Source organism: Elgaria multicarinata, chromosome 5 (assembly GCF_023053635.1).
Source record: "Elgaria multicarinata webbii isolate HBS135686 ecotype San Diego chromosome 5, rElgMul1.1.pri, whole genome shotgun sequence".
In the NCBI taxonomy this organism is placed as follows: Eukaryota; Metazoa; Chordata; class Lepidosauria; order Squamata; family Anguidae; genus Elgaria; species Elgaria multicarinata.
In genome coordinates this window covers 135,240,838-135,252,959 of record NC_086175.1, presented here as the reverse complement: position 1 = coordinate 135,252,959, position 12,122 = coordinate 135,240,838, and the positions used below count along the sequence as shown (strand labels likewise).

Sequence of the window (12,122 nt, the reverse complement as noted above, 5' to 3'; positions counted from 1 at the left end):
CACTTTATCCTCCTTCGGAGCTCATAAAACAACAGGAGACCTTGTGGAGAACAAAATCTGAGCACGTCACGGCACTGGTGTAAAGTGCTCGGGCATCTAACTGGGGACTCTCTGCACCACCATGATAGCTTGCCAAAGGAGGCAGCCATTGGTCTGCTCTCCACTGTGCTGCAGGTCTACCACGGGAGATGGCCAGGCGCTGGTCCTGCAGCTACAAATTTAGCAAGCATCCAATAAAACAAGGAGCCAATAGGGACCCACCTGGTCCTGCAAACCTGCTGACCCTACTCCAGTTCTCCAGTCTTGGTAATTCATCACTCAGGATGAATTACCAAGCTGCTCTTGGGCTGTTCATCCTTCCATGACCAGCTGCTTGCCGTTCACACTCACCTTTGTCAAGTAGCACATTTTGTTCCTTATTTAATAAGGCCACCTCTCGGCCCAGGGCTTTTTTCTGCCTCTCCAGCTCATTCCGAAGCACCAAAATCTTCAGCTGTAAACACTCACTCTCTTTTTTCTAGCAAAGAGAAATTAGTAAAGGGACGGCTCAGTAGATACATGGACCCTTCCGGTTGAAGTATTGCACCAAACGCAACAGCACGGCCTTAGGGTTGTGGCCAGCAATTTGTTAAAAGGTCTTCATCATAATTGGAGGAGTGCTCATGCAGCACCATGCAAAACCAGAGTTGACTTGACTTGGATGACAACCTACCATAGCTTGAGAGCAGCAGACTCCCCTGCATTTAATCATAGAATAGTAGAGTTGGAAGGGGCCTACAAGGCCATCGAGTCCAACCCCCTGCTCAATGCAGGAATCCACCCTAAAGCATCCCCGACAGATGGTTGTCCAGCTGCCTCTTGAAGGCCTCTAGTGTGGGAGAGCCCACAACCTCCCTAGGTAACTGATTCCATTGTCGCACTGCTCTAACAGCCAGGACGTTTTTCCTGATGTCCAGCCGGAATCTGACTTCCTTTAACTTGAGCCTGTTATTCCATGTCCTGCACTCTGGGAGGATCGAGAAGAGATCCTGGCCCTCCTCTGTGTGACAACCTTTTAAGTATTTGAGGAGTGCTATCATGTCTCCCCTCAATCTTCTCTTCTCCAGGCTAAACATGCCCAGTTCTTTCAGTCTGTCTTCATAGTGCATTATCATCAAGGATCGTCTCCATAATGAGAACCACACAGGGAGGTTCTCGACATAGTTCTCCTGTCTGTCTAAACGGACATGTGTTTGGTGGGAATTCAAGAGCACGCCTCATCAGCTGCTGGGCCCAGAGACACTGGAACTCCCTTCTGAGGGAGGCCTGTCTTGCTCCTCTTTGATGTCATTCCCCCCAGCAGGTAAAAAACGATTTTATTTAAACAGGCTCTGCTGCTCCATATTTTAATTTACTTCTTAATGTTTTTAACTGGCTGACGGTTTTGGCTTTTATACTGTGATTGTTTAAACGGCTCATGATACAGTTTGTTGGACAGTGCTTTAGGCACTCCACATGGAAAAGTAGGATACAAATTTAACAAGTAAATAAGAGTGATGCTGTCACTGAAAGGGCTATACTGGGAACCTCAGTGAAGTGAGCCAAATCACAGGGCTCCCCACAAAAGAGCTCAGTGCAACTAATACTGAAGCTGTTGCTCCGCCCACAACTCCAATTTAGGAACTCCCCCCATGACACCAGCTATCTTTATTCATTATTGATTTATACTTTAAAAAAAAAAAATCGCCCAGCAGACACGCGCTTTGACGACAAAACATTCACGGACTAAGTTTGAGGTATCTTGCTTCGTTTTCCCTCCTTGCTTGCTTCGCAACACCTGCAGCAACACCTGGTTTCATCCAGTAGAGATCAGGCAAAGAACAGGTCTTCTGCAGTGTGTGAATCTCTTCTTTCCCCACTTCTGCTTGTACAGGGGGCAAGACGCTCGCCGTATTCCCATTACGAGCAGCTCACAAGCTAACTGAAGGCGGCGAGATTTGCTTTACTTTGGGGGTTACAGTGAACATGGTGAAGAGTTCTTTGAAACGGTAACGTGAAATTTGTACATTTGACTTTAGGGCTTATGGGAGAATATGAGTATCTATCTATGTTCTATTTCTAACTTGTATGTGAACTCCATGGAGAAATCTCGGGCATTGCCTCAACGCACACAGCATTGGTGCAGAAGGAAGATAATTGACATCAGTTTCCCAGAGGACGTTTTCTTCTGTCGCCCCCAGATTGTGGAACAGCCTGCCGGAGGAGATTCGTAAAATTAACTCTCTGTGTGATTTTAAGGCAGCTTTAAAGACTAGCCTTTTCCGGCAGGCCTATCCAGATCAATGTAAAATCAAGAATTTTTAAGATGTATTGATTCCTGTTCTAATGTTGTTCCCTGCCTCGATCCAAAGGGAGAGGCGGGTAAGAAATAAATAAATAAATAAATAAATAAATAATTATTATTATTAGTAGTAGTAGTAGTTCAGTGCAGAAAGAGGCATGCAACGGTACAGCAATCCCCTGGCTAAAGAGATAGCGGAACAACTTCTCATGTTCCTCATCATTTACAGCCAGACTTTATGGGAGGACCTCGGTTTTCCAATTTGGATCAAGCCTTTCAAACCTGGAGGACCTCATCGAAATAAAATGTACGACTCCTCACTCGGGACCCAACGTAACGTCATGAAGAGAATGAGGCACAAGGAGATTGGCTTTTTAAAATTATTGATACGAGGCACCAGATGCCTGCCAGGCTGTGCCAATATAAATTTCCAAATTAAGTCACTAGTTATTACAGGTCTCAGTTCTAAACCAAGCTGAGCCTTCTGACATTAGCTGGTGCCAATACTTTGCTTTGTTCCAAGCCCATAAAAAACTGAGCCTAAGTTGATAATTAAAATGTTTGTCTCGGTGCCCAAGAAATCATTACAGGCATTTTGCTCATCCTCAAAAGGTTGGAGTGTCACCGAGCTCAGCTATTACACTCACCCCAAACAATTGCAAGGTTCACCACACTTTCCACTGGTAGCTCATTAATCCCAATCTGCAAGCGCTTGTTTTTCCTGGCAGGGACTTTTTGCTCGTTCACTACAGAGCCAGCGTTGAGCATTAGGAGGCCTATTAATTCGTTTTTTCCTTCTCAGCAATTTAGGTTTAATCCAATACATCAAGATGTTGGGCTTCCCAGATAAATATTTCCATTTAATAATAAAAAGGAGCTTGTGTTACATGCAAGAGTGACAGTGTTTGAACAAGTCCATATAGCTGCAATTATTACATAAAGACATCAAATGTTCTCTGCTAACATGTGAAACTCGTCATCACAGATCAAACACTCCCAGAAAATGAGGGGAAAGTTGGAGATAACATGATCTATCATGTATTTTGTTTCTCCCAAATTCCCTCCACAGATCAAGCCCTGTAAAAAAGAAATGCCCCAAGTTGCTGTGCAAAGTTTTGGAAACCTGTTTCAGTCTCTTCTTTTTCTAACCTATCACCTTTCCTGTTCTATTTCCAGCTTCTGATATATTCCTGAATTTGGGGGGTTATAAGTCTGTAACTTTGCATATTCGCCCTTGCTCAAGCCAAGAATCTCAAACTTTCTCATACTCTGCCTCCCCAAGTATTAACCAAGACAAAAAAAACTACACATATTGAAACCATTTTTTTAAGAGGGACCACATGGCTGAAGGGTCTGTAATAGCGGTTCTGCCCACCAAGCCACTCCTACAGAGGCAGAGATACAAGCATGTGGGAGGCTGGGCAGGGCGTGCACGGAGGTGTCAACCTCCCCTAGTAACTGCTCACACAACTCCAACAAGAGATCTACTTCATGCTTTGAAAGCTCCCCGGATTGCATGAACTCATTTCTTAAAGAGTTCAGAGGAGGGCAACCAGGATGATCAGGGGTCTGGAAACAAAGCCCTATGAAGAGAGACTGAAAGAACTGGGCCTGTTTAGCCTGGAGAAGAGAAGATGGAGGGGAGACATGAGAGCACTCTTCAAATACTTGAAAGGCTGTCACACAGAGGAGGGCCAAGATCTCTTCTCGATCCTCCCAGAGTGCAGGACACGGAATAACGGGCTCAAGTTAAAGGAAGCCAGATTCCAGCTGGACAGCAGGAAAAACTTCCTCACTGTTAGAGTAGTATGACAATGGAACCCATGATTTAGGGAGGTGGTGGGCTCTCCCACACTAGAGGCCTTCAAGAGACAGCCAGAACCAGATTCCAGCTGGACATCAGGAAAAACTTCCTGACTGTTAGAGCAGTACGACAATGGAATCAGTTACCTAGGGAGATTGTGGGCTCTCCCACACTAGAGGCCTTCAAGAGGCAGCTGGACCACCATCTGTCAGGGATGCTTAGGGTGGATTCCTGCATTGAGCAGGGGGTTGGACTCGATGGCCTTGTAGCCCCTTCCAACTCTGCTATTCTATGATTCTATGATTCTATGAAAGAAGCCTCCACACCCCAGAACATTTCCTCATGACATTAGTGCAACTGAGACAAAAAACAACAACCCCTGAGACCTACCAGTTCATTGCTTGTCGATGTAAGCCTCAGTTTCTCTTCAATCTCCCTTCCTATTTTCTGAACAGTTACCTGAGTCTGTTTAATTGCACACTGGGCCCGGTGGAGCCTGCAAATAAACACACAAAGAAATCAAACATCCCTCATGAATAATTCTACACAGCACTGAACCTTACTGGAAGCTACCTTCTATTGAGAACTAGCGAGGCAGAGTGGTGAAGAGGCGGAACTACAAATCAGAAGGACCCAGGCTTGAACCTCACCTCTGCTATGAGCTCACATGGTGGCTTTAGGTAAGCCGTTCCCTCTTGGCCACCCGCTCCCAGCCCCAATCAGAAATATGTGGATAATAATGCTGACCTCCCTTAGGAGGTGGCTGTTAGACTGACAATGAGATAATGTACATAAAGCACTTTGAACACTACAATGTGCTAAATACTCCTACTTGGAGGTGAGGGCAGGATAAAGGATCTATCCATCGCTATCACAACTCCTAACCACTGATGGCTTCAAGGATAGTTTTATCTCATCATTTGCTTAAGGCCAGTTCTGCTAGTGATCATCACAGCAAAATCCTGTGGCAAAACTTTCCATTACACATTAGGTGGACCAAGGCTTAAACAACTGGGTTTCTGCACTGAGCAGTGGGGGTGGACACCGTGGTTCTATATATAATTGATTCATTGTCCAGAATTAAATATTTAACATCAACCATTTGGTGGTTCTGATATCTGAAACATGCTGATTCTCAAGGCTTTAATTAAAGAAAATGAGAAAGGAGTTTGTTTGTTTTTACTAAAGACATAGTCACAGATCCAAGAACTGGTTTGGCTGAGGACATCCTTCTCAAACGCAGGTGTTATCTAGAACTCTCATATAAGAGCAGGTATCTTCAGTACTACACCGTCTTCAATTTGGTTCTAGGGCCCAATTCAAACTTCTGGTTTTGACCTTTAAAGCCTTAATTGGCCTGCGACCAGGCTAAGAAACGCCGATGAAGCTGCCTGAGCAGTGTCATGACCTCCAGAGGCCTTTTGCTATCTCCCTCCAGCATCAGAAGTGTGACATGGGAGGTCTTCTTTGTTTGGGCACCAAGGGTACGGAGCAACCTCCCAACACCCAGTTGGGGGCTGCATTTTCAGTGTGTTGATGATTAAATAACCCACAGTGAGCCTCACGTGTCGTGTGAGCCGGGCCATTATGTCCGTGCTTTCTGCCATTTTCTTTCTCCTACTTTTCCTGAGCCCCTCTCACCCCCAAATTCTACCTTGCCTGTTTGCCCTTGGCTTTCCTGACCTTGGTTTAGTTTTTCTGACCCCACCCCTTGAACCCTTGATCTAGTTACATCGAAGCATATTCCTAACATTTCCCTTGTGGCTAATATTCAGATTGTTTGGTCCTGGGGGCAGCAACTTGGGGGTGGGTTTTTTTTTGGGAGATTTATGCTACTATGGAATATTCTATATAGTGATGGTACTACCTATATAAAAAAAACAGTAATAAAGAGCAAATCGTGAAAGAAGGAGGGAGATGCTGATGAAAGGAACATAGGCTGTTTCAGGAACAAGCCATAGTTCAGTGTCAAACATATTTCACATGTATGTGGCAATGCTTTTCCCCAAATAGCAAGAATCAGAAAATATCAGTCCTAAGCTCATAGCTGCAATGCAAGGTTGCAAGTTAGATGGACTTGTCAGATAGGTGGTGGTGCAAACAGTATCTTTATTGGCTAGGGAAGCCCATCACTCTCAGGATACCTGCCTGTGGTTAACGTCAGCTCTTGACTAAGAGAATCAGCAAGGGCAACTGTGCCACACTGCCACTTTCCAAATGGGAAATGCTGTAAAGAGTTCTGCCCACTCTCTAACCCAAACCATTTGACGTGCCTCATACATTTTCTCTACTGGACAGATCTCTCCTCAGGGGAGAGACCCACACACAGGCTCCAAAACTTGGATGCCTAATCCTGGAGCAGTAATTCAAACCACATTCCTTACGCTACAAAGAAGTGTCATGCCCTGCAGTTAGAGCACAGAAAAACAAGTGTAAAGGAGCAGAGGGTGATTTATGATGGCCTGAGCCCATTTGGTCCTTTAAGGAAATGGGATTTTCAAAAAGCACCAATCCGGAGAACGCAGCATTTTAGAGGCATTAGAATAACATCCCTGACTGACATATTTAAGGTTGGGAAGGCATTTTCCCAGGGGTCAGTCTGGCAGGTGACCCTGCAGGGAGCTTCTGGCCTTCCCATGCAACACAGCTCATTTGCTTGATCCATTGAGCCGGGTTGTTATTCATCATATATAATAGTGCTTTAACTATGCAACACACTTTAGCAACCTCAGTTCATTTATCCTCAGCAACCTGGGAGGCATGTCAATATCATTCCCATTTTACATATGGGGAACTGACAGAGACCGAGATTCGCTCAAGGTAACTCAACAGTTCACAGCTGAGCTGAAATCTGAACCCCAGTCTCCCAGGTCAGAGCCCAACGCTCTACCCACAGGATAACCTTGGTATTTCCATCAAGCTCAATCCTCCTCCTACGGACAGCTGTGGCATGATGCCCTTTTCACTCCGTCTCTTTCCTCCACATCAGGCTATAAAAATCCAGATGTGAATTGTCCTGGAAATGGATTTGACCATGGCACTTCCTGCAAAGAGTGCAATAGCTGGGCTAAATTCTAGAGACTTATCCTCTCCAGCTCAACCACGGTAGAACCCATCCATTACACACCAAGGAACTCTCTTTGTTTTGCCAATGTCAGCAACAGACACGCTGATACCATATTAACAGGAGCAATTATTTCTCCTACCAGCTGTCTTTTGTCAGAATAATCCAGTGGCTTAAGACAAGTATTTCACTACAAGCAACAGGAAAGAGCTCTACATATACTTGACAGCCTGAAGTGGCTTTTAGACCCTGAAACTGCAGAAGCAGAGCCTTGCTGGTCTAAGACCTGCTGATCCAGAATCTGAGAACTTGGAACCTCTAGTGCTACAAAGAATGCTGCCCTTAGATTTTAAGGTACAGGACCAACGAAAAGGTAATGGTGACCCACCGCTGCAAGAGAGGTACTGTCCACATATGTCTACATAAGAACGTATCAGACCAAAGGCCTATCTAGTCCAGCATTCTGTTCCCACAGTGGCCAACCAAATGCCCCAACGAGAAGCCCACAAGCAGGACACGAATGCAACAGAACCCTCCTGCCCATGTTCCCCAGCACCTGGTATTCAGAGCTACTGTTCCTCTGATAGTAGAGGTAATATATAATTATCATGACTAGTAGCCATTGATAGCTCTATCCTCCATGAATGTTGCTAATCCTACCTGGATGACAATAGACTGGCATGAGCCACTATGACCACATTATGCCAATGGCTCCCAGTTCAAAGCACTGATTTTAACCTATGAAGCCCTTTTCAGGTTGGGGCCACAAAATCATAAAATCATAGAATCATAGAACAGTAGAGTTGGAAGGGGGCTATAAGGGTCCAACCCCCTGCTCAATGCAGGAATCCACCTTAAAGCAGACCTGACAGATGGTTGTCCAGCTGCCTCTTGAATGCGTCTAGTGTGGGAGAGCCCACGACCTCCCTATATCATTGCTTCCATTGTCGTACTGCTCTAACAGTCAGGAAGTTTTTCCTGATGTCCAGCTGGAATCTGGCTTCCTTTAACTTGAGCCCGTTATTCCGTGTCCTGCACTTTGGAATGATCGAGAAGAGAAACTGGCCCTCCTCTGTGTGACAACCTTTCAAGGACTTGAAGAGTGCTATCATGTCTCCCCTCAATCTTCTCTTCTCCAGGCTAAATAGGCCCAGTTGTTTCAGTCTCTCCTCACAGGGCTTTGTTTCCAGACCCCTGATCATCCTGGTCGCCCTCCTCTGAACACACTCCAGCTTGTCTGCATCCTCTTCCCATATGATCCTGACCGGAACCTAAGATTATAATCTGAGGCCCTGCTGCAAATGCCCTGCATATTGAAATTTGGTGGCTGGCCACCCATGACTAGGCCTTTTCTTTAGTTGCTTCCAAATTGTGGGATGCCCTTCCTTGCAAGGTCCAGCTGGCACGCTTTGTTGACTTTCTGCTTCTAAGCAAATATCTTTTTATTGCACAACTGAAAAGAGGTAGACCTTTTTATTTTCTTGGGCTGTTTTAATTTTTAGCTTCCTACTTAGTTCACTCCTTATGATCTATTTTAAAGCTGCATTTAAAAATTGTTCTTGCTGACTTGCTGTTTACCTTCTACTTTTAAAAATGTTTTTGCTGCTTTTGTTTTTTTAAGTGATGTCGTTAGTTTTATTGTGTTTGTTTTTATTATGTATGTCACCCTGAGAGCTTCAGCTATAAGACAACTCCAAAATGAAATAACGATAATTAATTTCACCTTTGAGTGCTTCAAAAACTCTCAGATGGATGCCATCTGGACCTAGCGATTTGCTTGTTTTCAATTTGTCAATGAGTCTCCAAAAGATAATCTCTTATCACCACCCTTTGCCTCATCTCCTCGGACATCCTTCCCGAAAATATCGGTTCAGGCAGAGGTATCTGCCGTACACCTTCTGCAATACAGACACAAAGAATTCATTCTACTTCTCTGCAATCTCCTCATCCTCCTTTAGTCATTGTCTTCCTTAGCTGATTTCCTGCATCTGGCGAATTTATTATTATTATTATTATTATTATTTATTTATATAGCACCATCAATGTACATGGTGCTGTACAGAGTAAAACAGTAAATAGCAAGACCCTGCCGCATAGGCTTACATTCTAATAAAATCATAATAAAACAATAAGGAGGGGAAGAGAATACACCAAACAGGCAGTATAAAAGTGGAATGGGCTGAGCTGAAGAAGAGTGGGGTGAAGAAGAGAGGCTTCCTTGGATTTCTCTTGCCTCAAAACAACATTTGCATGAATTTAAAGACAGATTTATTGTTGGTCTTAATATTGTTAGCGTTATGCTCCTAAAAATCTTGTTTTGTATCCCTTGTTTGCTTGGATTTATTTTCTGCGAGCTTGTGTTCCTTTTCGTTATCTGAGATTGGGCAAGACTGCCGTTTTCTGAGTCTTTTTTTCTTTAATGGCTCCCTCGGCACGGCTTCTTCACCATGCTGGTAACCTCCTGGATTCAGTGATACTTTTCCTGACCTGCAGTATACATTCTAGCTGAGCTTCTCTTAGACTCCACCAGTACCCGTTACAACTGGCCATTTGTAAAGCAAGGAATTGGAATCTCAAAAAAAACACGTCTGGCGTTCTCTGCACACACTAGATCAATTCTGTCCCGCTTCCTACGGCCATCCTTTGCCTCTTCCTCTCCAAAGCTACTTGTGAATGTTGTGAGGAGACAGAGGAGGGGCTGCAGTCAGAAAGGAAAGTTAGCAAGGCACAATTCCACATGCACACGGAGCTCTTCAGATCCTGACTGATATCCATGAACTCTGGATTTGCTCACCACCACGTTGCCCCCAGCTACCTTCCCTCCTTGTTCTGTCTTGTATGTCGTTTTGGCAGAAAGACATTCTATTTTATTCCTCATATAGCTCTTAACAGCGTTGGCCGTCCATTGCCGTGATATTTTTCTTATTAAGAATTTCTAATTTCAAAAGCCATACAGTCACAGATTTTAAAACTTTTTTTTTTCCAGAAAGAAGGAAGCCAGTTTAGTAGCATGAACCTTACAAATCTCAGGCCGCGGGGAGAGAAAGGCATAGAAAGTGAGTTTAATATTTGGCTGGCATTGGAAGACTGGTGTCTAGCGTCCCCTGCGCCCCACCACCAATCTCAGCACTCACTGATTGGCCTTGATATGACACCCCCCCTCCCTGCTGCTATTAGGGGAAGAACAAAAGCTTCCCTATTTCAGTGGCTGTGAAGTGTAAGAGATGAGAGCAGGAAAATACTGCGGCTTATTTAGGATGCTACATAAATATATATTTAGCGCCTGTAGGTGTTACTTTCTGCAGACTGCCCCAGAATGATCTACATACCATTCTTGCTGCACAATGTAGTCACCTGAAATGCTTTTGCTTTCAATAAGGCTTTTAAAAGTCCCTACAGAGCTACAACAGCATTTCTAAAGTCAGCCTTCCTTACATTTAGCTGTCAATCACAGCAATATTATTCTCCATTTACCTATAAATACTGAGGCTCAGCTAGCATTTTGAAGCCAAGATTTCCTGAAACCTAGTTGTGTGCAGATTAAAGTTGCGTTGCCAGCCCCCAACATAGTGATTCTATTTGCAACTGACCCAAGAATAAGGTCTGGTAGCATAAGATGTTAAAAGGACGGTCCCCTGCAATCTAGACCCATAATCCGACACCTCTGCAATGCACAGAACAGCATCAAGGACTGTTTTGTACAATCAGTCAGTAATCCTAGGACTAAGCTGAGGTGAGTTGAAAATGAGTATGAAGATGGAGGTTGGGAAGGGCCCTGGAACAATCTGGACTTCACTCTTAATTAAAACATGGCCTGCTGGTTCAAGACAACTCCACAACAACGCAAGTATTCTTGACTATCAGCCGTCCAGCGGTGATGGGGAACATGTGGCATTCCAGATGTTGCTGGGCTACAACTCCCGTCATCCCTCACTATTGGCTATGCTGGCTAGGGCTGATGGGAGGTGTAGTCCAGCAACATCTAGAGGGCCACACGTTCTCCTTCCCCGCCTTAAAAGGGACCACAACCCAGGGCAAACTGTTGGAATGTAGGGATCCAGCAGTTTACCTAACTAGGAAAAGGAAGGAAAGGAACCTCTTGTGCAAGCACTGAGTCATTACTGACTCTTGGAGGGACGCCAGCTTTCGCTGACGTTCTCTTGGCAGGCCTTATAGCGGGGTGGTTTGCCGTTGCCTTCCCCGGCCTTTATTACCTTTCCCCCAGCTAACTGGGTACTCATTTTACTGACCTCGGGAGGATGGAAGGCTGAGTCGACCCGAGCCGGCTGCCTGAAACCAGCTTCCGCTGGGATCGAACTCAGGCCGTGGGGAGAGTTTCAGCTGTAGAAACTGCTGCTTTACCGCTCTGCGCCACACGAGGCTAGTTTATCTAACTACTGCTGGATATATATATAAAGGAGCTGTGTAGTCTCTGCCTACAAGCTAAACACAAGCGTGTTCAGAGGAGGGCAACCAGGATGATCAGGGGTCTGGAAACAAAGCCCTATGAAGAGAGACTGAAACAACCGGGCATGTTTAGCCTGGAGAAGAGAAGATTGAGGGGAGACATGATAGCACTCTTCAAATACTTAAAAGGTTGTCACACAGAGGAAGGCCAGGATCTCTTCTCGATCCTCCCAGAGTGCAGGACACGGAATAACGGGTTCAAGTTAAAGGAAGTCAGATTCCAGCTGGACATCAGGAAAAACTTCCTGACTGTTAGAGCAGTACGACAATGGAAGCAATGATATAGGGAGGTTGTGGGCTCTCCCACACTAGAGGCCTTCAAGAGGCAGCTGGACAGCCATCTGTCAGGGAAGCTTTAGGGTGGATTCCTGCATTGAGCAGGGGGTTGGACTCGATGGCCTTGTAGGCCCCTTTCAACTCTGATAGTCTATGATTCTATGAACACCACTCCACAGTAGCAAACTGCC

General features: G+C 45.0%; 1 protein-coding gene across 3 annotated transcripts in view; it reads right to left on the bottom strand.

Annotated features, from left to right (window-relative positions):
- The window catches only part of UVRAG (UV radiation resistance associated), a 125,235-nt gene that overhangs the window by 63,727 nt on the left and 49,386 nt on the right, over positions 1–12,122 (bottom strand). For all 3 annotated transcript variants that reach the window (XM_063127239.1, XM_063127240.1, XM_063127242.1), the window contains exons 7-8: positions 4,515–4,620; positions 391–517 (exon numbers count right to left, since the gene is read on the bottom strand). In XM_063127239.1, coding sequence (XP_062983309.1) covers positions 391–517; positions 4,515–4,620 — 233 coding nt within the window. The remainder of the gene's footprint in view (positions 1–390; positions 518–4,514; positions 4,621–12,122) is intronic.